Source organism: Callithrix jacchus, chromosome 3 (assembly GCF_049354715.1).
Source record: "Callithrix jacchus isolate 240 chromosome 3, calJac240_pri, whole genome shotgun sequence".
Classification (NCBI taxonomy): domain Eukaryota; kingdom Metazoa; phylum Chordata; class Mammalia; order Primates; family Cebidae; genus Callithrix; species Callithrix jacchus.
The window spans coordinates 23,079,000-23,105,372 of NC_133504.1; the positions used below are offsets into that span (position 1 = coordinate 23,079,000).

At 37.2% G+C, this 26,373-nt stretch overlaps 1 protein-coding gene across 6 annotated transcripts in view; it reads left to right on the forward strand.

Annotated features, from left to right (window-relative positions):
* DDX60 (DExD/H-box helicase 60) overlaps positions 1–26,373 on the forward strand; it is a 116,534-nt gene that overhangs the window by 19,182 nt on the left and 70,979 nt on the right. For 5 of the 6 annotated variants that reach the window (XM_054252798.2, XM_035292697.3, XM_078366311.1 and 2 more), the window contains 8 exons: positions 4,476–4,703; positions 12,930–13,088; positions 16,091–16,232; positions 17,485–17,640; positions 19,569–19,674; positions 20,252–20,367; positions 21,887–22,047; positions 25,909–26,164. In XM_054252798.2, coding sequence (XP_054108773.2) covers positions 4,476–4,703; positions 12,930–13,088; positions 16,091–16,232; positions 17,485–17,640; positions 19,569–19,674; positions 20,252–20,367; positions 21,887–22,047; positions 25,909–26,164 — 1,324 coding nt within the window. The remainder of the gene's footprint in view (positions 1–4,475; positions 4,704–12,929; positions 13,089–16,090; positions 16,233–17,484; positions 17,641–19,568; positions 19,675–20,251; positions 20,368–21,886; positions 22,048–25,908; positions 26,165–26,373) is intronic. The other variant, XM_078366312.1, reaches the window with a different exon arrangement.

Below are 26,373 nucleotides of genomic sequence, written 5' to 3' on the forward strand. Positions count from 1 at the left end.
AATTATGCCCATTTCTTTATTTTTAGTCTTTCTGAATCACTTTGTTTTAGCTGTATGTCTTGTATATGGAATGTGATCCAAGTTGAAATTATTTTTCCCTCTAGAGGTGAGTTAAGTCTCACATTTATTGTTATGATGGATATGTTTGGTCTTGATTCTATAATATGTTACAGGTATTTTTATTCTGGCATGTTTGTTAAATTTCTTTAATGATGATCTGTGTATTCTTTGTTATTTTATTTAAACAATTTTAAAATTTGGAGTTTTACATGTTCTGTCATGGTAATTACCTTCGTGTTGTAACTTTTTTATAAAAGAATAATATTAATCCTGTTTTCTTATTTTGCCTTTCACTATTTGGTTTCTGAGGTTTTAATTTTTTTCAGTACCCTCTAGCACTCATCTGTTGCATATAGTGTTTTTTCTTGGATTATTATTTTTAAAATATTAATTTTATTATTATTAAATTATTATTATTACTATTATGTCTTGCTCTGTTGCTCAAGCTGGAATTCAGTGGTGTGATCTCAGCAACCTTCCCACCTCCCTGGTTTGAGCAATTCTTCCACCCCAGCCTCCCAAGTAGCTGGAACTACAGGCCTGCACCATCACACCTGGCTAATATATATACTTTTATTAGAAATGAGGTTTTGTCACGTTGCCCAGTCCAGTCTTGAGCTCTTGGCCTCAACCTCCCAAAGTGCTGGGATTACAGGTGTGAGCCACTGTGCTTGGCCCAATTTTGTTGTTGGTAAGATTTGTGATGATACAGATATTTTTCTTTCATTTCCACCATTTTTTAAAACATTATTTTGGTTTTTATTTTATGTCATTTGATTGTTTTCTTACCTTTCTTCATTAAATTTTATTTATATTATTCTCCTTTGGGCATCTTGTAACTTATTCTTTATTTCTGGATAGCTTTGCATTTTTCTAAGATTATTTGTCTGAATTAATTATTTATTGTCTTTCTTTCCCGTTCTGTTTCTGGTTTATCATTTGCTGAATAAAGATCATTTTTTTGTATGATTGAATGCTTGTTTGAGCATATCCATATTTAGAGTGTAGATTTAGGGATTTCTTCTGCTTTACAGTTGCTATTATTATTATTACTTTTGGAGGTAATGAGATTTTCACTCAATTTGTGTGGAATATTTTTCCTGCTAATACTTTTTGCAGTAGCTCTCTTTCCTTTCATTTTAATGATATTGAGGTTTGTTACAAGATATTTTAATTCAATTTAATCCAATCTAATTTAATTAATTTAATGTAATGTTATCTTTTTCTGCTAGCCCGGCAGAGTCCAGGCATGTTACCAGGGTTTTTGTTAGTCTGTTCATTTACTTGTTTTGGTAGTGGGTGAGTGGTTTTGAGTCCTCAAATTATCTGCTTTTCTTCTAACTGGCAGAGTCTACAAATTCTTCTTTTATCCTTTTATCACTTAATTGCCAAAGGATACTTCTTCCTTTTTTAAAAAGCTTCCTTCTTTCCCAAAGCTGTTTTCAGAAAACTGTCCCCTTGGCTAGGTATGGTGGCTCATGCCTGTAATTCCAGCACTTTGGGAGGCTAATGCAGGTGGATTATGTGATCAAGAGATTGAGACCATCTTGACCAACATGGTGAAACCCCATCTCTACTAAAAATTCAAAACTTAGCTGGGTGTGATGGTGCATGCCTGTAATTACAGCTACTCAGGAGGCTGAGGCAGGAGAATCGCTTGAACCCAGGAGTCGGAGGTAGCAGTGAGCCGAAATCATGCCACTGCACTCCAGCCTGGGAGACAGATCAAGACTCCATCTCAAAAAAAAGAAAAAAGAAGAAAAAAAAATTGTCTTCTTAAGTAGTTCCTATCTTTTAAGTAGTTTCTCTTCTTTTTTTAATTTTAAATTTAAAAAGTTATTATTTTTGATTGACACATCATGACTGTGTATATTTGTGAAGTACAATGTTTCGATATATATAAAATGTGACATGATTACATGAAGCTAATTAACATATCCATCACCTTGCTTACCTATCACTTTTTATGGTGAGATATTTGAAATGTATGTACTTCTTTTGAAATATTTAATACATTATTATTGGTTGCAGTCATCCTGCTGTACAGTAGATCTCAAAACTTTGTAGCCTTTGATTAGCAACTCTTCATTTTTCCCCTCACCCTCTGAAAAGAAGAGTTTCTCTTTTCTATGAGTTCAACTTTATTAGATTCTACATGGAAGTGAGATGGTTTGGTGTCTCTTTGTCTTGGCTTATTTCACCTAGCATAATGTCCTGCAGGTTCATCCATGTTGTTGAAAGTGACAGGATTTCTTCCCATTTTAAATGCTCAATAGTATTCTACTGTGTATACATACCTCATTTTCACTGTCCGTTCATGTATTGATAAACACTTAGATTGATCCAAGTCTTGGCTATTGTGAACTGCGTGTCAATGAACATGGAAGTGCAGATATCCCTTCAACATACTGTTAAAAGAGAAACTTCAGCCAAATTAAATTTGAAGGAGTTTAATTGAGCAATGAACGATTTGCAAATTGGGCGGCCCCCAGAATCACAGCAGATTCAGAGAGACTCAGGGGTGCCTTGTGGTTGGAACAAACTTGTAGACAAAAAAAGTAAATTGATGTACAGGAATCAGGAGTGAGGTACAAAAGAGCTGGATTGGTTACAAGTCTGCATTTGCCTTATTTGAATGCTCAGCAGTGTATGAGTGACTGAAGTATGGCTGCTGGGATTGGCCAAGACTCAGTGATTGTTACAGAAACATACTCCTAAACTAGGTTTTCAATCTTGTCTACCTGTTAAGTTACATTGCAATTCATCCACAAGGACTCAAATATAGAAGAGTAAAGTCCTTCTCAAGCCATATTTAGTTTCCTTTAGCCATACTAATTTCAGTTCCTTTGGACACATACCCAGACAAGGGATTACTGGGTGATATGGTAGTCCTTTTTTTTTTTTTTTTTGAGACGGAGTTTCACTCTTGTTACCCAGGCTGGAGTGCAATGGCGTAATCTCGGCTCACCTCAACCTCTGCCTCCTGGGTTCAGGCAATTCTCCTGCCTCAGCCTCCTGAGTAGCTGGGACTACAGGCTTGCACCACTATGCCCAGCTAATTTTTTGTATTTTTAGTAGAGACAGGGTTTCACCATGTTGACCAGGATGGTCTCGATCTATTGACCTCGTGATCCACCCGCCTCGGCCTCCCAAAGTGCTGGGATTACAGGCTTGAGCCACCGTGCCTGGCCTGGTAGTTCTAATTTTAGTTTTTTGAGGAAGCTTTATACCATTTTCCATAATGGCTGTACTAATTTAAATTCCTACCAACAATGTATCAGAGTTCTCTTTCCTCTACTTCCTCTTTGACACTGTCATCTTTCATCTTTTTGATAAAAGCCATTCTGACAGCTATGAGGTGACATCTCATTGTGGTTTTAATTGCATTTGCCTAATGATTAGTCTAATTAGTAATGCTGAGCATGTTTTTTATGTACCTATTGGCCATTTGGTTGGTTGGCTCTGTGTTTTTAGTAATGTCTGTCCAAGTCCTTTGTCTATTTTTAAATTGTATTATTTGTTTTTTTACTATTGAGTTTGAGTTGTTTCTATATTTTAGATCTCAATTCCTTATTAAAGGTATGATTTGGCTAGGCACAATGGCTCATGCCTGTAATTGCAGCACTTTGGGAGGTCTAGGTGGGAGGATCATTTGAGGTCGGGAGTTCGAGACCAACCTGGCCAACATGGTGAACTACAGTCTCTACTAAAAATACAAAAATTAGCTAGGCAATAGTGGCAGGTGCCTGTAATCCCAGCTACTTGGAAGGCTGAGGCAGGAGAATCACTTGAGCCTGGGAGGCAGAGGTTGTGGTGAGCTGAGATTTGGCCACTGCACTCCAGTCTGGGTGAGAGAGTGAGACCCTGCCTCAGAAATGAAAAAAAAAAAAGAATAAATAAATTTGTGGTTTGCAAATTCTATGGATAGTCTGTGCTTCTTTTGCTGTGCAGGAGATGTTTAGTCTCATTTGGCTATTTTTGCTTTTGTTGCCTGTGCTTTTGTGGTGGTATCCAAAATAATCATTGCTCAGACCAATGTGAAGCCTTCCTGCTATGTTTTCTTCTAGTTGTTTTACAGTTTCAGGTCTTATATTTGAGTCTTTAATCCATTTTGAGTTGCTTTTTGTATATGGTATGTGGATGTAATTTCGTTTATTCTCTTGGTATACAGTGAGAGTTTTTATTCTATGTACACAAGTTTCCTTTCATCTCAGAAAAGTCTTCTCATTTCTTTTTTTTTTTAACTTTAAGTTCAGGGGCACATGTGTAGATTTTTAAACTTGTGTCACGGGATCTGTTTTACAGATTATTTTGTCACACATCTGTTAAGGCTAGTTGTGCCCACTGATAAGATCACTTATGAATAAAAATATTTTTCTAAATAGATGACATGTTCCAATGTTTTTCTTTGACAGGCACATGAGACTATATCTCTGCTTACACAAATTTGGCCAGAAGGCTCTGACATTCAGCGTGTGTTTTGTGTTACTTCATGCGCATTGTCTTTGAGAATGTACCATCGCTTTTTAGAAAATGGAAATCCCAGGGGATTCCACCAAGATGGCCAAATAAGAACAGCTCCAGAGTGCAGCTCCAAGCAAAAAAGATGCAGAAGGTGCATGATCTCCACATCTCCAACTGAGGTACCAGGTTCATTTCAATGGGACTGGTTAGACAGTGGGTGTAGCCCAAAGAGGGCAAACTGTGGCAGCGTGGGGCCCTGCCTCACCTGGGAAGTGCAACTAACCAGAGGACTGGAGACATTCCCCTCCACTGGCACTTTGGTTCAGATATTGCACTTCTCCCATGACCTCTGCAACCCACAGACCAGGAAATCCCCGTCAGGATGAAAAGCTCCACGAGTTACCAACACAGATCTGAGTGGCAGCTCCAGCAGACAGTGCGGGTTGTCAGCACAGATCTGGGTGAACATGTTGACTAGCAACAAGAGCACCTGCAGGATGGAGCTACCCACTCCCCAGAAGGAGGGGGAGCTAAAAGCAGGGACACAGATGATATGGCTTGTTAGGTTCCACCCCCAAAAAGACCAGCAAACTGAAGCTCTCTTGCTTGAGGGTTTCACAGCCAGCACATCAGTTTGACCTCAACCTGGGATGATTGAGCCTGGTGGGGGGAAGGGCATCCACCATTGCTGAGGGTGTCTAAACCTACCTGTGTAAACAAAAGCCAGAGGAAGCTTATACAGCAGCTGGACTGAGTTCATGACAGCTCAGCAGCATCTCTGCAGGCAGACAAGGGACAGACTGCCTCCTCAAGCAGCTCCCTGATGCCTGTATAAGCAAAAAGACATCTTATACAGGAGACCTCTGGCTGTCACCTGGCAGGTCCCCTTCTGTGACAAAGCTACCAGAGGAAAGATCAGGCAGCAATACTTGCTGATCTGCAACCCCCACGGGTGATTCCCAGGCAAGCAAGATCTAGAGTGGACCTCCAGTAGTCCTACAGCAGACGGGCCTGTTAGAAGGAAAGCTAAAAAACAAAAAGAAATAGCTTCAACATCAACAAAAAGGACATCCACTTAGAGATCCCATCAGAAATCACCAACTTGAAAGATTAAAGGTAGATAAATCCATGAAGATGGGAAGAAACCAGCCCAAAAATGATGAAATCATCAAAGACCAGAATGCTTCTCCTCCTCCAAGGGATCACAGCTCCTCACCACCAAAGGAACAAAACAGGATGGAGAATGAGTTTGATGAATTGAAAGAAGCAGATTTCAGAAGGTGGGTAATAACAAACTTCTCTGAACTAAAAGAACATGTTCTAATCCAATGCAAAGAAACTAAAAACCTTGAAAAAGGATTAGATAAAATGCTAACCAGAATAACCAGCTTAGAGAAGAACATAAACGACTTGATGGAGCTGAAAAATACAGCATGAGAACTTTGCAAAACAACTGCAAGTCTCAATAGCCAAACTGATCAAGCGGATATCAGAGATTGAAGATCAACTCAATGAAATAAAATGAGAAGGCAAGATCAGAGAAAAAAAGAGTGAAAAGAAATGAGCAAAGCCTCTAAGATATATGGGATTATGTGAAAAGACCTAATCTCTGCTTGATCAGTATACCTGAACATGACGGGGTGAATGAATCCAAGCTGGAAAACACTCTTCAGGATATTACCCAGGAGAACTTCCCAAACTTAGTGAGGCCGACCAACATTCAAATCCAGGAAATGCAGAGAACGCCACATAGATGTTCCTCAAGAAGAGCAACTCCAAGGCACATAATCATCAGATTCACCAGGGTTGAAATGTAGAAAAAAATGCTAAGGGCAGCCAGAGAGAAAGTTCAGGTCACCTACAAAGGGAAGCCCATTAGACTCACAGTGGATCTCTCGGCAGAAACCCTACAACCCAGAAGAGAATGGGGGCCAATATTCAACATCCTTAAAAAATAGAACTTTCAACCCAGAATCTCATATCCAGCCAAACTAAGCTTTATAAGCGAAGGAGAAATAAAATTCTTTATGGATAAGCAATTGCTGAGAGATTTTGTCACCATCAGACCTGCCTTACAAGAGCTTCTGAAGGAAACACTTAACATGGAAAGGAACAACCAGTACCAGCCACTGCAAAAACATACCAAATGGTAAAGACCAATGATGCAATGAAGGAACTGTGTCAACTAATGGGCAAAACAACCAGCCAGTAACAAAATGGCAGGATCATATTCACACATAACAGTATTAACATTAAATGTAAATGGCCTAAATGCCCTGATCAAAAGACACAGATGGGTAAACTGGATAAAAAGTGAAGACCCATCAGTATGCTGTATTCAGGAGACCCAACTCACATGCAAAGACACACATAGACTCAAAATAAAGGAATAGAAGAAGATTTACCAAGCAAATGGAGAGAGAGAGAGAAAAAAAGCAGGGGTTGCAATCTTAGTCTCTGATAAAATAGACTTTAAACCAACAAAGATCAAAAGAGACAAAGAAGGGCATTATATAATGGTAAAAGGATCAATCCAACAAAAAGAGCTAACTATCCTAAATATATATGCACCAAATACAGGAGCACCCAGGTACATAAAGCAAGTTCTTAATGACCTACAAAGAGACTTAGACTCCCGCACAATAATAGTGAGAGACTTTAACACTCCACTGTCAACATTAGACAGATCAACGAGACAGAAAATCAACAAGGATATCCAGGACTTGAATGCATAACTGGAACAAGCAGACCTAATAGATATCTACAGAGTTCTCCACCCCAAAGCCACAGAATATACATTCTTCTCAGTACCACATCACGCTTACTCTAAAATTGACCACATAATTGTTAGTAAATCACTCCTCAGCAAATGCAAAAAAATGGAAATCATAACAAATAGTCTCTCAGACCACAGTGCAATCAAATTAGAACTCAAGATTAAGAAACTCATCCAAAGCCACTCAACTACATGGAAACTGCACAGCTTGCTCCTGAATGACGACTGGTTAAACAGTGAAATGAAGGGAGAAATAAAGATTCTTCGAAAACAATAAGAACGAAAACACAACATACCAGAATCTCTGGGACATATTTAAAGCAGTGTCTAGAGTGAAATTCATAGCAATAAATGCCCACATGAGCAGTGAGGGAAGATCTAAAATCAACATCCTATCATCCAAATTGAAATAGCTAGAGGAGCAAGATCAAAAAACTCAAAAGCTAGCAGAAGACAAGAAATAACTAAGATCAGAGAAAAACTGAAGGAGATAGGGACACAAAAACCCTTCAAAAATCAATAAATTCATGAGCTGCTTTTTTTTTAAAAAGATCAAGAAAATAGACAGACTGCTAGCCAGACTAATACAAAAGAAAAGAGAGAAGAATTGAATAGATGCAATAAAAAATGTTAAAGGGGATATCACCATCAATTCAACAGTGGACACTTACACCCTCCCAAGCCTAAACCAGGAAGAAGGTGAAACTCTGAATAGACCAATAACAAGGGCTGAAGTTGAGGCAGCAAATAATAGCCTACCAACCAAAATAAGTCCAGATCCAGATGGGTTTACAGCCAAATTCTTCCAGATGTACAAAAAGGAGCTGGTAACATTCCTTCTGAAACGCTTCCAAACAACACAAAAAGAGGAAATCCTCCCTAACTCATTTTATGAAACCAACATCATCTGATACCGAAACCTGGCAGAGACACAACTAAAAAAGAAAACTTCAGGCCAATATCCATAATGAACATTAATGCAAAAATTTTCAACAAAATACTTGCAAACCGAATGCAACAGCACATCAAAAACCTTATCCATCACGATCAAGTAGGCTTCATCCCGTAGATGCAAGGCTGGATCAACATATGCAAATCTGTAAATGTAATCCATCACATAAAACAGAACCAAAGACAAAATCCACAGGATTATCTCAATAGATGCAGAGAAGGCCTCAACAAAATTCAACAGCTCTTTATGCTAAAAACTCTCAATAAACTAGGTTTTGATGGAATGTATCTCAAAATAATAAAAGCTATTTATGACAAATTCACAGCCAATATCACTGAATGGGCAAAACCTGGAAGCATTCCCTTTGAAAACTGGCACTAGACAAGGATTCCCTCTCTCATCACTCCTATTCAATATAGTATTGGAAATTCTAGCCAGAGCAATCAGGCAAGAAAAAGAAATAAAGCATATTCAATTAGGAAAATCGGAAGTCAAATTGTATCTATTTGCAGACAACATGATTGTATATTTAGAAGACCCCATTGTATCATCCCAAAAGCTCCTTAAGATGATAAGCAACTTCAGCAAAGTCTCAGGATACAAAATCAATGTACAGAAATCACAAGCATTCCTATAAACCAATAACAGACAAATAGAGAGGCAAATTATGAGTGAACTCCCACTCACAATTGCTACAAAGAGAATAAAATACCTAATAATAGAACTAAAAAAGGATGTGAAGGAACTCTTCAAGGAGAACTACAAATTATTGCTCAAGGAAATAAGAGAGGACACCATCAGATGGAGAAACATTCCATGCTCCTGGTTATGAAGAATCAATGCCGTGAAAATGGCTCTACTGCCCAAAGTAATTTATAGATTCAATGCTATCCCCTTCAGCTACCATTGACCTTCTTCACAGAACTGAAAAAAACCACCTTATATTTTATATGGAACCAAAAGAGAGCCTGCATAACCAAGACAATCCTAAGTAAAAAGAACAAAGCTAGAGGCATCACACTACCTGACTTCAAACTATACACACAAGGCTACAGTATTAAGAACAGCATGGTACTGGTACCAAAACAGAGATATAGACAAATGGAACAGAATAGAGGCCTCAGAAGTAATGCCACACATCCGCAACCATCTCATATTTGACAAACCTGAAAAAAACAAGCAATGGGAAAATGATTCCCTGTTGAATAAATGGTGCTGGGAAAACTGACTAGCTATGTGCATAAAGCTGAAACTGGATCCCTTCCTTACACCTTACAGTTAAATTAATTTCAGATGGATTAAAGATTTAAACATAAGACCTAACACCATAAAAACCCTAGAAGAAAGCCTAAGCAAATGATTCAGGACATAGGCATAGGCAAGGGCTTCATGACCAAATACCAAAAGCAATGGCAACAAAAGCCAAAATAGACATATGGGATCTAATTAAACTTAAGAATTTCTGCACAGCAAAAGAAACAATCATCAGAGTGAACTGGCAACCAACAGAATGGGAAAAATTTTTGTAATCTAACCATCTGACAAAGGGCTAATATCCAGAATCTACAAAGAACTAAAGCAGATTTACAAGAAAAAAACAAACAAACCCATCCAAAAGTGGGTGAAAGATACGAACAGACACTTTTCAAAAGAGGACATATATGAGGCCAAGAAACATGAAAAAATGCTCATCAGCACTGGTCAATAGAGTATGCAAATCAAAACCACATTGAGATACCACCTCACGCCAGTTAGAATAGCGATCATTAAAAAATCTGGAGACAACAGATGCTGGAGAGGATCTGGAGAAATAGGAACACTTTTACACTGTCATTGGGAGCGTAAATTAGTTCAACCATTGTGGAAGACAGTGTGGTGATTCCTCAAGGATCTAGAAATAGAAATTCCACTTGACCCAGCAATCCCATTACTGGGTATACACCCAAAGGACTATAAATCGTTCTGTTATAAAGACACATGCACACCTATGTTTATTGTGGCACTGTTTACAACAGCGAAGACCTGGAACCAACCCAAATGCCCATTGATGGTAGACTGGAAAAGGAAAATGTGGCACATACACACCATGGAATACCATGCAGCCATTAAAAAAGGATGAGTTCATGTCCTTTGCAGGGATATGGATGAATCTGGAAACCATCATTCTCAGCAAACTGACACAAGACCAGAAAACCAAACACTGCATTGTCTCACACTTAGTAGGCTGTTGAACAATGAGAAGGCATGGGCACAGAGAAGGGAATGTCACACCCTGGGGTGTGTTGGGGGCTGGAGGCTAGGGAAAGGACAATGGGGCATGGGGAAGTTGGGGAGGAATAATATTGGGAGAAATGCCTGATGTAGGTGTCGGGGTGATGGAGACAGCCAACCACCGTGGCATGTGTATACCTATGTAACAATCCTGCAAGATCTGCGCGGAAATTAAAGTACAATAATTTAAAAAAAGAAAACAGAAATCCTTCCTCTGGTCAGAAAACTGAGACCCAACAGGTGTTTTTGTTATATAACTTTACTGTGAAATACTATTGCTCTCCACCTAGGAAGTTTTATTGATTTCTATCGTTCATTTCCTCTATTTAGTATTTCATGTTTTTCTCTTATTTATATACACTTCAAAAAATAAAACTGAAATTTATGTTTATAAGGAAACATTTATTGTGCCATTCAATAATATAAGATTTTACTATGTGGCTGTTTCCCTTAGTATATATTGAGTCTAAATCATCGAAAGGAAAATAAAACAACACAGGATATTAGTAATTGGTGGAAGCCTACTATGCGACTATGTTTTGGGCTTTTTATATGCATTGTGCCATGAAATCCTCACAACAGCCTTGTGAGAAAGTACTATTAATCCCATTTCACATATGAGAACACTGAAGTTGAAATACTCCAGGTAACATTTTTCAAACCAAAGCTATTAAATAGCAATGTGGATGGAGCTCAGGTCTGTCCTGGGCAAATTTCACACTGCCAACTGTCTATTTTTTCTTTTTTGAGAGGGTGTCTCACTCCTGTTGCTCAAACTGGAGTGCAGTGGCACAATCTCGGCTCACTGCAACCTCTGCCTCTCAGGTTCAAGTGATTCTTCTGCCTCAGCCCCCCGGGTAGCTGGGATTACTTGTGTACACCACCACACCTGGTTAATTTTTTGTATTTTTAGTGGATATGGGTTTCACCATGTTGATGAGGCTAGTCTTGAACTCTTTACCTCAGGTAGTCCACCCACCTTGGCCTCCCCAAAGTGCTAGGATTACAGGTGTGAGCCACTGTGCCCAGCCACCAACTGTTTTTTGAAAGAACATTCCTACTGTAGTTTCTTGGCGTCATCCTAGCCAGAAAGATACTAACGTTTTGAACCCTCTTTATGGCTAATAAGGTTCATTAAGAATCTGTTGGCCAGTCTGGATTCCTTCCCCAAATATACAGTGGTCTCTACATATATGTGATTATGGGTGTGCATGTGTACACATACACACACACACTCAGACACACATGTATACACATACTATTCTGTATATGATCTCCTGGGGGATTCTTGGCTAAAGATTTCTGTTAAAGAGAAATGAAGTTTCTGAACATTTTGGAAATGTTCAGGGCTCATTATCTTTTACCTAGTATCCTTATAATTGTTCTCCCAATATCTGATTGAATATATTTTTAGTGAAACATTTCTTCATGACTAGACATGCTATGTTAAATCATTCTCACAAAAATGATGCTAAGTCAAATCTGTCTCCCTGGGACTTCTAATGATTAGACTCTATTTGGCCTTCTGGAGGTGCCTTGATGAAATCCTACACTTGCTTCTTTGACAGCTCTGTAAATGTTTGATGATAGCTATCACGTTCTTGTCCCACAATGTCAGATGCCCACTTCTTTACCCTTGTTCTCATGGGGCAGGTTTTTCAGATCTGTTACCATCCTGGTGTCCTCGATCTGGTAATTTCAACATTATCCTAAAAATATGATGCCTTGGATGGAATAGAGCATTTAATATGTGGCTCCATCCATGCAGAGTCCTGTGAAATTATGACTTCGTTAGTTGCTTGATCAGCTCATGTAGAATTTGGCTTAACTAAAAATCCTGAAAATTGTCTTATTTTAACTACTGTTAAGTTGGCAGCTTCCTGCTCCACTTATCTCACATCTGCATAAATGCGGTAGAGTTTATGTTATAAAGAAAAGGAAAGTCTTTACAAAATGTAGAATGAAAAATGTAATAATTCAGCTGGGCACGGTGGCTCACACCTGTAATCCTAACACTTTGGGAAGCCGAGGTGGGTGGATTACCTGAGTTCGGGGGTTCGAGACCAGCCTGGCCAACATGGTAAAACCCTGTCTCTACTAAGAATACAAAAGTTAGCTGGGCCTGGTGGTGGATACCTGTAATCCTACCTACTCAGGAGGCTGAGGCAGGTGCATCACTTGAACCTGGGGGTCAGAGGTTGCAGTGAGCCGAGTTCGTGCCACTTTGCTCCAGCCTGGGTGAAAGAGTGAAACTCTGCCAAAAAAAAAAAAAGAAAAGGAAAAAAAAAAGTAATAATTACTGATTCCTGTGCAGCAAAGGTGGCTGCCAGCTCCTGTGGTCCTAGATGCTTATTAGGCAGTGTCACATCCTGCTGTTCTCTGGCTTACCTTCTTTATTTTATTCAGGTGAAAAGTAATTGCTTAACCCTGCAGGAGATGGAAGATTTGTGTAAACTGCACTGTCTCACTGTGGTTCTTCTTCTCCATCTGCCTCTTTCTCAAAGAGCTTGTGCTAGATTCATCACTTCCCATTGGGCGGAGGACATGAAGCCTTTATTAAAAATGGTAAATGTACTCTTGATTAATTTACTATTTTTGTATTTTGCATGTTTGATAGATAAAAACCACAATAACTTTTAAAATTCACTTATGTGGAACTACTTTTAGTTCAGTGGCCTACATCCATCATTTTCTCACTTCAGCATCTATGTTTAAGAGAACTAACACATAGCATGATATATATTTAACCTAAGGAAAAAGCTTCTCTATTTATTTGTTGTTAAATCTCTGCTAATATCAGGTTTTTGTGTTATCAACTATTGTTGATTGCTGATGTTCACTGTGGTCTGCTCTTAAGAGAAACTTAAGAAATCAATATAATAGTTTATTATTTTCTGTTATAGAGAATATTTAGAGACAATTTGGAGACTTTAGGAAAACAGAAGCAAAAACCAAAAAAAAAACTTGCCCAGAGGACTACCACTTAAATCATTGTGGATAGCTATTAACATTTTGGTGTATTCTCTTTATTTTACATGCATGTGTTTTTCTGATATTTTATTGTTTCTTATATTGGAGCTCTCTATATATACATACATATTATTTTCTTTTCATGTTTTTCTATTTTCTTTCACAATACTAGTATCATTTTTAATGGCTATTAGTTATCTTTTAGTATCATGGTTTACTTAATCATCTCTCTATTATGAAATATTAAGAAGACTTTGATGATAGTATTAGAGATGCTGTTATTCTCTTTGTGTATAAGCCTTTTCCTTTAATTTGGGGTTATTGATTTTGACTTGAGAGCTAGAAATGGGATTGATGGATCAATTGGCATGAACTTTTTTTAAGGATCATGATACATATAGTGAAAATGTTCAAGGAAAGTATTTTATAACCAATCAACTAGGAAGCCAGTCCACAGACATTTAGTGCATTGTGCTTATCACTGGGATAGAGTGAGGAAAATAAAGACATATTTGCCCTTCCCACTCTAACCCCTTCATAGAGCTATATTTTCCAGAGAAGACAGATATTAAATTTTAAAAGTAATTATGAAGAAGAAACCATAGGATGCTTTATAATCTGATAATAAAAGGATCTAATGTAGTCTGAAAACAGTGGTTCTTCTTAAGATATGAAGAGACCCAAGTCCTGAAGGAAGGGAGGGAGTTAGCAGGATGGAGAGAGGATGAAACTGTATTCCAGGGCATCAGTCAGCATGTGTGATTATCCTGAGGATGGAATCACCAAGGGACTGAGATACATCTATCATAGAAGGGGCAGGAAAAATGCGGCAAAGTGATGAAGCGGAAGAGGTGGATAAGAGACAAGTCCCATAGGATTCTGTAGGCCCTGTGAAGAGAATGGAGATAGAACTTGAGAAAAGTGCAATGAGGATCCACTGGATGGTTTCAAGTGGCACTTGCATTGGAAAAAACTTTTCTTGGCTTGCAGTGCACAGAGTGCATTTTGGGAGCAGAACAGGGGGGATTCATGGAAATTAGGTGACTGTTACCTCAGTCATGTACATGTGGATGGTGTTAGGGACCAGCGAGGGGTAAGTAGAGATGAACAGCAGTGGGCAATTTTGAGAGCTATTTAAGGGGAACGGGAGAAAGGAAGGAGTCAAATAGCTCCTAGACCCCTGGCTTGAGCCTTTTGGGGATGCTGCCATTGGATGAAGGGCATGTTAGTGGGGAAGGATTGTGAGTTTCTTTTCTGGAAGTATCAAGTTTAAAGTGCCAATGAAATGTCCACTTGGAGATATCTAGTAAACAATTTGAAACAATGGTTTGGACTTAGAAGGATGGAATGGGCTGGAGATAAAAGTTTAGGAATCGTTACCCTATGGATGTGAATTGATGCTATGCTAAGAGATGAAATTATTTTGGAAGAGACATATGGTAAGAGAGCTGAGGACAGGGAGTTCAAATATTCCAATATTAAAAACTTAACTACGTGTTGCGACACGCAAAAGACACTGAGAAGGAACCACTTAGATAAATAGGAATAAAATCAAGGAGAATGGGTTGTCCTGAAGGTCAAAGGAACTGGGCAGTTCGAAAGGTGGCTGTGGTTAATAGTATCAGCTGCCATAGAGGACTGTAATAGGCAGAGGACTGAAAATACGCTGGTTTTAATGACACGGAGCTCACTATTGAGCATAATTAAAAGACTAATTAAGGTCTAGGTTGTTCTTTTAGCTAATAGAAAACATTTGTCTTTAATTAGACATACAACGATCCTCTTATGCCCTCATTTTGCAAAGGAAAAACTTGGCCTCACCTTCATGATCCATGAGCACAGCTAATGAATGATCAAATTGCGATCTGACTTCCCTCTGTCCAGCTTCCAAATATGTGCCCTATGGAGCAACAGCTGATTAGCCTGTAGTCAGCCACCCGTTCTGCCTTTCCCATACTCCACGCCTCATTTTTGGTAACACTCTGTAGCTTGAAGTGTAATTTCAGATAGCCCCTAATATTTTCACTATAAAATAATTTTTGAGGCCTCTGGAGAAAGCAACTAAGCAAATCGTAGAAGGGATCCTTCCATGAGATTTACTCTGAATCTTGAAGATGGTGATCAACCGGGTAGGTGGATGGGAATCTTAGAGTTTGAAGGATTCAGCATCTTCTAGGTCCCCAGACACTCAAATACATTATTTAAAAAATGCTCTTTTGACCTGAAAGTTAAATATGAGCATATTAAAATCTGAAAAAAGAGCGGAAGCACATTTCAAAGCAGGAATATTTCTGTAGCATTGGGATTCTATCTGTGGGTAACAGTGTGAGAAAAACACTATTTTGAGAGTCAAATGCAGATTTCCTTGATTCAGGATAAAGCACTCTATGGAATGCATTTTTTGGATCAGTTTTTATTTTATTTTATGCTTTAATTCCTTAAGGTATAAAGCATTCACCATTCCCCAGCCTGAACGCGCTTACATTAGTAAGAATTAGAACCATGTTCTACCCTGCCTTTCAGTTCAGAAGCATATGAACTCTATAGTTTATTAATATGAAAATTGCCAACAACTTGGTTTTCTTTTCAATTTTCAGAAAAAGTGGTGTGAATATTTCATCTTAAGAAATATACATACTTTTGAATTTTGGAATCTGAATTTAATTCACCTTTTTGACTTAAGTGATGAGCTTTTGTTGAAGAATATTGCTTTTTACTATGAAAATGAAAATGTAAAAGGTACCATCTCAGTATATTATAATAATTGTATTTTCATCCACAGACAAGCTTTATAAGGAATTTAAAACTACAAAATAATTTTTCTGTATTTTCAACATATAACATAGCAATTATATTCATTTCTTTTCATCTTTGTTCACATATGTATGTAATTTTTTAGTTGCAATCAAGAGGGAATGCTGTATTTTAAAACATTTCTTCAGTTAATATTACATTAAAAGTATTTCTGGAGAAAATACATGTTTGCATGTTCAGCATTTTCAGTTAATTTTAAAAGTTGAATTTTTTTCAGTTAAATGCATGCATAATATTTTTTCATAAAATTTAATCATTTCACTGCCATTAAGATCTTTAGGAAATTTATTTTTCCCCAAAATATAATGCAATTTATATATTTTATATGTTTGCTTTTCTTTCCCTAATATCTTTTCTTAGAATAAGGTTTCTGATGTTTCCTAATAGTTAAACAAAGCAAAGCAAAACTAAGACATATTTGGACAGAACTCTAACTGATTGAACATTATTGAAGTTTTGACCACTGTGATGTGGTTCCTTCATATTGTAATCACCGTAATAAACTGGCTGCATGTAAACTTAACAATCCTTTACAAATTTTTCTCATCTCTCAAAAATTAAAGTTTTTATTCAGTTTTGTTGATTGTAAAGTTATGTGTGGCATGACATTTTTATTACCTTGAAGAGTAGTTAAATGTTCATGATTTGTCTTTTTTTTTTTGAGACGGAGTCTCACTCTGTCACCAGGCTGGAGTGCAGTGGCGCAGTCTCGGATCACAGCAACCTCCGCCTCCTGGGTTCAAGTGATTCTTCTGCCTCAGCCTCCCGAGTAGCTGGTACCACAGGCATGTGCCACCACGCCCGGCTAGTATTTGTATTTTTAGTAGAGACGGGGTTTCACCATGTTGGCCAGGATGGTCTCGATCTCTTGACCTTGTGATCTGCCCGCCTCGGCCTCCCAAAGTGCTGAGATTACAGGCTGATTTGTTTTTTAAGTTAATATAGTTATAATTTGAATACTTAGCTATTAAAAAGAAAAACAAGATTAACTTTACAATCTGTATCTCTTTGTCAACACTAGTGACTCTTTTCATTTATGTCCAATGTGGAACTCACTAAAAATTTCACCGTGTTGAAAGTATTTCAAAATTCCATGAATTTACTCAAAATGTGGCTAATGATTCTTTGTGTGGGTGTGAATAGATTCTAATATTTAGTGTTTTTAATTATTATGTAGGCCCACATTTGAATTTGGGAGATACCATTATGAAAGATTATGAATATCTCTGGAATATCATATCAAAGTTGGTCAGAGACTTTGAGATTGGACAGCCATTTCCTCTGAGAAAAACAAAATTTTGTTTTCTTCAAAAGAAACCATCACCAATCAAAGGTAATAAATTTCTATTTTAATCTGAAATGAAAGCACCATTTCTCTAAAAATGTTTAGTAAACACCACTAATTCAGTGCTGCAAGAATAAATAATTTTCTGGCACTTGATTTTAACAATAAAAATAAGTCACCTTTATTCTACATCCTTGGAGTAGTATGCTATAATCATAATAATCAACGTTTACATTTTGCTTATAATTAATATTGTTTCAATTAAGAAACACAGCCAGGTATATGTGACTTCCATTTCCAGCAATATGGCAGTATAGGTAAACAGAAAAATCTCTTTGTGTAAAACACCTGAAATGATGGATAAGAGACACCAAACATATTTTTGTATAATTATAGCTAAGCTCAAAACAATAGAAAGGGAATCCTGGGGGCTGAAAAATTTAGGGAAGGCCACATGGGCTCTCCGGCTCTTTTAGGCAGCGAGTTGCAGGGGCCTAAATCAGAAACGATCCGGACAAACACAGGCAGAGGGAGGGCCAGGAGCTCAGGCAGAGCAATGGCGGTTTACCTGGAATCATGAGCCAGACGTTCCATAGAAAGTCATCCATTCCTCCGTTATCATCATCCTGTATGCGATGTGTATGTATGTATGTATCTATCGTCTATCTGTCATCTATCTACCTATCTCTATCTATCTATCTATCTATCTATCTATCTATCTATCTATCTATCTATCAATCATCTATCATCTATTTGTCATCTATCTATTCCCTATCTATCAATTATCTATCTATCTATCTATCTATCTATCTATCTATCTATCTATCATCTATCTATCTATATCTATCTATCTATATCTATCTAATTTTGTGTGTGTGTGTGTGTGTGTGTGTGTAAAATCAAGGAGGATCAAAGAGAATACTGCAATGGAATCAAATAATTTCACTATCATCTGTGTTTTTCCCTACTTCTTTATTTCATTTTCATTTATGTGTGTGTGTGTGTGTGTGTGTGTGTGTGTGTGTGTGTGGTGTGTATATATGGATCATCATATGTATCTATCATTTATTTATCATCTATCTACCTATCTTTGATCTATCAATAATCTACCTATTCCCTATCTATTAATCATCTATCATCTATCTATCTTCTATCAATTATCTATCATCTATTATTCTCCATTAATCATCTATCATTTATTATCTATTGACCATCTGTCATTTATCTATTATCTATCTACATGTCTATTATGTATCTACCTATCTATCTACATCTATCTATTATTTATCTATCTGTCTGTCTCGTGTGTGTGTGTGTGTGTGTATGTGTACAAAATCAAGGTGGATCCAAAAGAATACTGTAATGGTATCAAATAATTTCACTACTATCTGTATTTTTCACTACTTCTTTTTTATTTCATTTTTATGAGAGTCTCTCTCTGTGTGTATATAGATATAGATATATAGTCTCTGAGGTTTCCATCTTCAAACTCTTTGCTTGTAATAAGAAATAATAAAAGGAATTCACACTTGAAAATGAAAGGCATAGGAATCTTTCCCTCCTCCCTCCCTTCCTCTTCTGCTGTTCCTTCCTTCCTTCCTTCCTTCCTTCCTTCCTTCCTTCCTTCCTTCCTTCCTTCCTTCCTTCCTTCCTTCCTTCCTTCCTTCTTCCTGTCTGATTTATCCATCTATGATCTATCTACTTACCCATTCATCCATCCACCCATCCATCCATCTGTCCACCCACACATCCCCCATGCATATCCACCTATATGCCAAAATGCTGTCTAATACCTTATACTCTGCTGTATACCAAAGTGTTTTACTGTGGGAAATAGCTTTAAAAGAAGGGCTGAACTTGATACATATAAATAAGATTAATATAAAATGTTTTTAATGTGGAATTTTAGAAAATAATACATAACATTCCTGTCTGAAAGTTTTCCATTTGTCCCTGTCTCCATTTTTTGTTTTCAGACAGCTCCAGTGAAATGGTGCCCAATTTGGGTTTTATTCCAATGTCATCTTCTCTGGTTGATCAATTTGCTGGAGATATTTTGAAAGATTTGCCTTTTCTAAAGAGGTATGAGGCCCAAAAGTGTGCCTTAATAAATGCTTGTATGGAATGCATGAGTTATTCAACAAAGATTATTTGAAATGCAGAAGACTGGAGTACATGACATGTAGCATGTATTTGTAACACAATTAATTTAAAATCAAATTTTTCAGTGCTCTTTGGCCATTACTGTGTAAAAATCTATATAGCTTTTAATCTTAGAATAAATCACTACAGCTGCATATTTTAAATTAATTAGTGAATGAATATTAGTTGATATTGATGGGACTGTTAGAGACAAGGAATAGATTTTGATTTATTAAACCGCTAATAAACTGCTCTTTGGATTCTACCACCCACATCATATTGCGGAAAGAGGAAGGGGAGCTATGATTTTCAAAAATATCATAAAATGAAATGTGTGCTGTGTGCAATTTAAAATATGCCTTTTCAGGAGAATTGCCTGAACCCAGGAGGCGGAAGTTGCGGTGAGCCAAGATCGCGCCATTGCACTCCAGCCTGGGTAACAAGAGCGAAACTCCGTCTCAAAATAAATAAATAAATAAAATAAAATAAAATATGCCTTTTATTTTTTGTCTCACAGTGACGATCCTGTTGTTACCTCGCTGGTTAAACAAAAGGAATTTGATGAGCTTGTGCACTGGCATTCTCATAAACCCCTGAGCGATGATTATGACAGGACCAAATGTCAGTTTGATGGTGAGCTCTGTGACTCTGGTGAAATAAATCTAAATTTACTTGACTCTCTACCTTTTACTTCATAGTGGAAAATTGTCATATCATGAGACACAAATTAAAGTTTTTTAATATAGTCTATGAGATATTTAGATGTGCATCGGGAAAGACGGTAATGATAACTTCTCTTTTTCTTTACTGACAGTCATACATATGTAGATATGTAGGTGTTTAGGAGAAAGTGCTAGGAGTTGTTTTAAGGAAAGATGGTTTGTAGTTTAAGCAATGTATGTATTCCTTGGAGTCAGATATATTGAGTCTTTCAAGCAATTTTATCTGTTTACACACCATCTGATTGACTGCATGTAATGAGCACCAGCATTCTATCTGCCTTCATGCTCAGAGTGGCTGAAACTACAAAAGGAGGCCCATTAAACCAGTAACAGTGGATCACCAGAGACCAAATTAGGGGTCTAGCCTTCATCTCAACTTTCTGTATCCCTGTGCTTGCCCCCACCCCACTTAGAGTTGAAAAGACTTACTCTGAGAATAATCTAGGAGTAGGCATAGCAAGTATGCTCGTATGAAGTGCTTATTGGCCTGGTATGTAAATAATGACCAACGTGTGGGGGTGATGCTTTCAATGAACCATTAACATGCTTCTGAGTGCTTTGGTTTGATGTATAGTTACAGACATAGAGAAATTAATCATCTTAGTTACTGCATTTCCATGAATATTATAGTTGTTTATGGAGGTAAGGGTGTAAGACATACCTTGACTATTATTGGGACTTTTTTTTTTTTTTGAGATGGAGTTTCACTCTGTTGCCCTGGCTAGAGTGCAGTGGTGAGATCTTGGCTCACTGCAACCTCTGCCCCCCAGGTTCAAGCAATTCTACTGCCTCAGCCTCCCAAGTAGCTTGAGATTACAGGTATGCACCACCATTACTGGCTAATTTTGTATTTTTAGTAGAGAAGGGGTTTCACCATGTTGGTCGGGCTGGTCTCGAACTCCTGATCTCAGATGATCCACCCACCTCCCAAAGTGCTGGGATTAGGCGTGAGCCACTGCACCTGATGTTTATTGGGACTTCTTATTAGATTTTGCCAGTCTAGCTGCCATGCTCTGGGCTCTGGTTCTGTGGCTATAGTCTGGAGTAAGGATTTTTTCTAGGCAGTGATGCAAGAAGTCAGAATATTTTAGATGTTTGTCTTCTTGACTCTGCCTCTATTTTCTTCTAAAATGAATTCACAGGCACAAGACATAGGTAATGCATGGAATCTGTCGTTTTTTTGTTGCACTCTGATACCTGAGTTAGGGGGTAGACCATTAAAGTATGCTTTGTCACTTCCTCCTTTTAAATAAGAGAAGGAATTATTATCCTCAGATAATCTGATTTTACATTCTCTCTTTAGGAAGCATAATAAGATTAAATTATTTTTCCACTAATCTAACCACTGGATGTGGGATAATATGAAGAAGTGATGAGAATGCAGTTGAAAAACTACAATAATGTTACATTTTAAGTCTTTTCTTTTTCAGAAAAATCTAGAGATCCTCATGCTCTTAAATCTCTACAGAAGTATCATGTTTTCCAACGATTTTATGGGAATTCATTAGAAACGGTCTCTTCGAAAGTCATCGTGACTCAACCTATTAAGTCAAAGAAAGATTTTAGTGGGCCCAAGAGCAAAAAGGCACATGTAGGTCTTATAAATTCTATCAAATTAAAAAATTTTTCTTTTTCTTTCCTCACGTTGATATTAGTTATCCATATATATATATATATGTGTGTGTGTGCGTATATATATATATATATATACGCACACACACACATATATTTTTATACATGATTACTTATTCTTTTAACTACTTGCTGAAAAAGCCTAACCTGCATAAAAAAGTTGTAATGGTATTCTATACATGATAACATATTTATCTATCTGAAGAATAATGAAGTGACTAAAGTTTTGGGTTTAGAAATGTTGAAATAATATTAAAAATATAGGCCAGCACATTGGTTCACACCTGTAATTCCAGTGCTTTGGGAGGCTGAGACAGGCGAATCATGAGGTCAGGAGTTTGAGACCAGCCCGGAAAACACGGTGAAACCCTGTCTGTACAAAAAATACAAAAAACATTAGCCAGATGTGGTGGCAGGCACCTGTAGTCCCAGCTACTCGGGAGGCTGAGGCAGGAAAGTCGCTTGAACTGGGGAGGTGGAGGTTGCAGTGAGCCAAGATGGTGCCGCTGCATTATAGCCTGAGCGACAGTGTGAGACTCCATCTCAAAACATATGTATTTGTTTATTAGTTAATGGGAGTGAAAATCTTTTTCAGATATGAAATATTTATCTACTTTTTTCTAAATTATAAAGATTGTTTATACTTTTCCAAAGTATTTAAATGACTGATTAATCCACCCCGTTTTTAGGGTGGAAGGTTAGAACTCTCCATTTCCTCTTTCTGTGTGGGTTAGACCCCTGTGACCTTTCCTTTTTCCTTCTTGGGATGTTGTTTTTCTACTCTTTTCCCAAGGGCCATAACTGGGGAATTATTATTCCAGAAATAGATTGTAACTTTCCTTAGTTACAATGTAAATTGAGTAACTTTCCTTACTCAATTTACATTGGAGTAAATAAGGAAAGTTACTATTTGTGGAATAATAATACTATAATACTATAATAATAATAATAATACTTCAATGAGTAAATAAGGAAAGTTACAATCTATTTCTGGAATAATAATATTAATACTTATTTATACTAATACTAATTAGATAATATATTTACTCATTTCCTCCAATGAATAAATAAGGAAAGTTATAATCTATTTCTGGAATAATAATACTCCAATGAGTAAATAAGGAAAATTACAATCTATTTCTGGAATACTAATACTAATACTTATTTATACTAATACTAATTAAATAATATATTTACTCATTTACTCCAATGAATAAATAAGGAAAGTTACAATCTATTTCTGGAATAATAATTCTAATAGCTTATAATCTGAAAATTATCAGCTGATAATTTCTGATAACATTAATGTTTAAGTACAGAAATTTTTATTTTAAAACTGAATTTTCTGATTTTATGACTTCAGAGGAAGGTCATAAAGGTTTCCATTTTAAACAAATGGGAAACTCATCAGGCTTTAGCATCTTTCTGTGGGCCTCAAAGTTGGAGATTTGGGAACGGCATTTATTTTCGCAAAAAGTTTCTCCCAAGATCTGTTTTAATATAAAGAGAAAGTATCAACTTAACAAAACCAATCATGAATAAAGGCATTTGTCACATGTCTGCCTTAACAGATTGAAATAAACATGGTGAAGTTATCAGAAATGAAACCTATAAAGACCTCAGAAAGTATTTTTATTCTCGCTTCTGAATAATTACTTTTGTGAAATTTTTGGCAAGATCAGGAAAATGTGCATTGCCTCTCCAAGCCTTCAATGGACATTGCAGAACTCTTAGAGACAGATACTTCATCAGTTCAAGGACTTATCAAAGAAAAAGCTCTTTTATTTTCTACTCAAGATAACATCAAAAACTAATTACAAATTACTCTAAAAGGTTCTCAGACCTTCTGTGAAGCCTCTATCCTGGAACTGCTTCAAAATTCAGGAAGAAATTGGGCTGCCCCATCTTTTGTTTTCAGAGTCAAAGGGAAGCCTCTCCAAGCCCAACTACATGATCATTGTTTCTCTCCTCCTTTTCATTTTTATAGCCGATTTGATTGTCAGTGAGACTATTCAATTAAACATTTATGGGGGATAAAAGCTGCTGCTTTTCAGTTTTTTTTGGACATACTCAGTAAGTTTTTATTATTTCCCATAGCTATACAAAAGCAACTCAAAGGCATTTTTCTTCTCAACAGAAGTATTACTTTCTTTTAGGAATAGGTCTTTAGATGCTAGGAAATGGTCTTGTGGGTAAGCTTGCTCTCCTCCTCCTTTTGGGGAGCAGCTTTCTATAATGTTTGCAGGGGCAGTCAAATCGGTAGAGGGATCATTTGTAGGTTGCGGTGATCTATGCTTTGGATCACCTGTTGTTTACCCATTTATATTACTAGATTGATGGTCATTTTCATTTTTTCAAATCTGAAACATCTGGGCCTTGATTAGTTGGAGTCTGATTTTCATTCATTTATTTTCAGAGATGTTATGAAATAGTAAATTTGCAGATATTCTTGTCACATAATACAATGTATGAAAATAGAAAAATCTACATGGCAAAGGGTCAGAGGTAACCCTTGTACTATTGAGACAGAATTGTGCTAAATTGGCCCAACACAGCAAATTAGGAAGACTAAACACTAGAAAAGCTCAGACATTATTGATTAGAATTATTTAAGTTTCTAATTTAGAGACTCATGACCTAAAATTGACTTCCTTAAAGGCAAGCATTTACATATTAATTTTGTGACTAACCAGAAAAGTGGAAGATATGTTGGAACCCTCTTGCTAATACAACAATTCTCTAATTTGTCTTCATAGATTAATGAGTCAGCTTGGTAAAAGCATAGTAAAAGTGGGTCCATACCATGTTTAAGTACATTGGAAATGCTCATTGAGGAAGAGCAAAGCAGTTGTATTTGTGTTGTTCCTTCTATCCACCTCTTTTCTTCCTCTTTCCTTGTTCACTCATCAAACATAATGGGCTAAATGCGTTCGTTGCACTTGAGATGTACAGACAGCAAAGGCACATTCCTGTCTCAAGGATTTCAGTCAAGAGAGGAGGAATGGCAAATGAAATGACAACTACAGTTTGTGTTAATGAGTGCTCCAATGAGTGTCTGAGCACAGGAAGAATCCATGACTTAGACTTCGGAGAGTCAGGGAAAGGTTCATGGATGAAATAAAGAACAGGTAGAGATGAGGGAGGTGACTTGGGAAGAATGGAAGAGGACAGGGATTCCAGAGAGAGCAGCAGGAAACATGAAAAGAGTGGTGGCCTCGTGTCTCTGATTTTGTGATATTAACTCTTTTTCTTTCTTATTTATTTATTTATGAGACGGGGTCTTGCTCCATTGCCCAGGCTGGAGAGCAGTGGCCCAATCTCGGCTTTCTGCAATCTCTGTCTCCCGGGTTCAAGGGATTCTTATGCCTCAGCCTCCTGAGCAGCTGGGACTACAGACAAATGCCACCATGCTCTGCTAATTTTTGTATTTTTAGTAGAGAAGAGATTTCACCATGTTGGCCAGGCTGATCTCAAAACTCCTGGCATCAGGTGATCCGCCAGCCTTGGCCTCCCAAAGTGCTAGGATTACAGGTGTGAGCCACCGTGCCCGGTGACATTTACTCTTTTATTTATAAACCACACCAATCAGAAATCTAGAAATTATCTACAGAGAGACTCTATACTCCCTAAATTAAATTGTCATAAGTTATAAATTAACAGAGGCTTAATTTACAAAACAAAAAAAGAAATTTTCATGTGTTCTCAAAATGGGGTGATGGTCAAAGTCATCAATATACACTTAATATTGTCTCGCTCATGACCTGTTATCTTGAAATATTTCTAACTTGTTTTAAGAGATTTTTTCTTTTCTTTGGGGCAGGAGACCAAGGCTGAAATAATTGCTAGAGAGAATAAGAAAAGATTATTTGCCAAGGAAGAACAAAAGGAAGAGCAAAAGTGGAATGCTTTGTCATTTTCTATTGAAGAGGAAATGAAAGCAAATTTACACTCTGGAATAAAGAAGCTGGAAGACTTTCTGAAATCCTGTAAAAGTAGCTCTGTGAAATTTCGGGTTGAAATGGTGGGGTTAACTGCCTGCCTGAAAGCCTGGAAAGAGCACTGCCGCAGTGAAGAAGGTATGTGATTCTGTGTTTTCTTGTTTCAGTGAGTTGGAGAATTAATACAAAAGTAATGATGATAGTTGCCATTTACTATCTGGAAGACTTGGATTAGAAAACTGACATGCACTATCCTGTTTTATGGATTATTACCTCTACAATAGTTTTCCACTATCTGCATGGGGTGTGATCTAAGACCAATAGTAATTGCCTGAAACTACGGATAG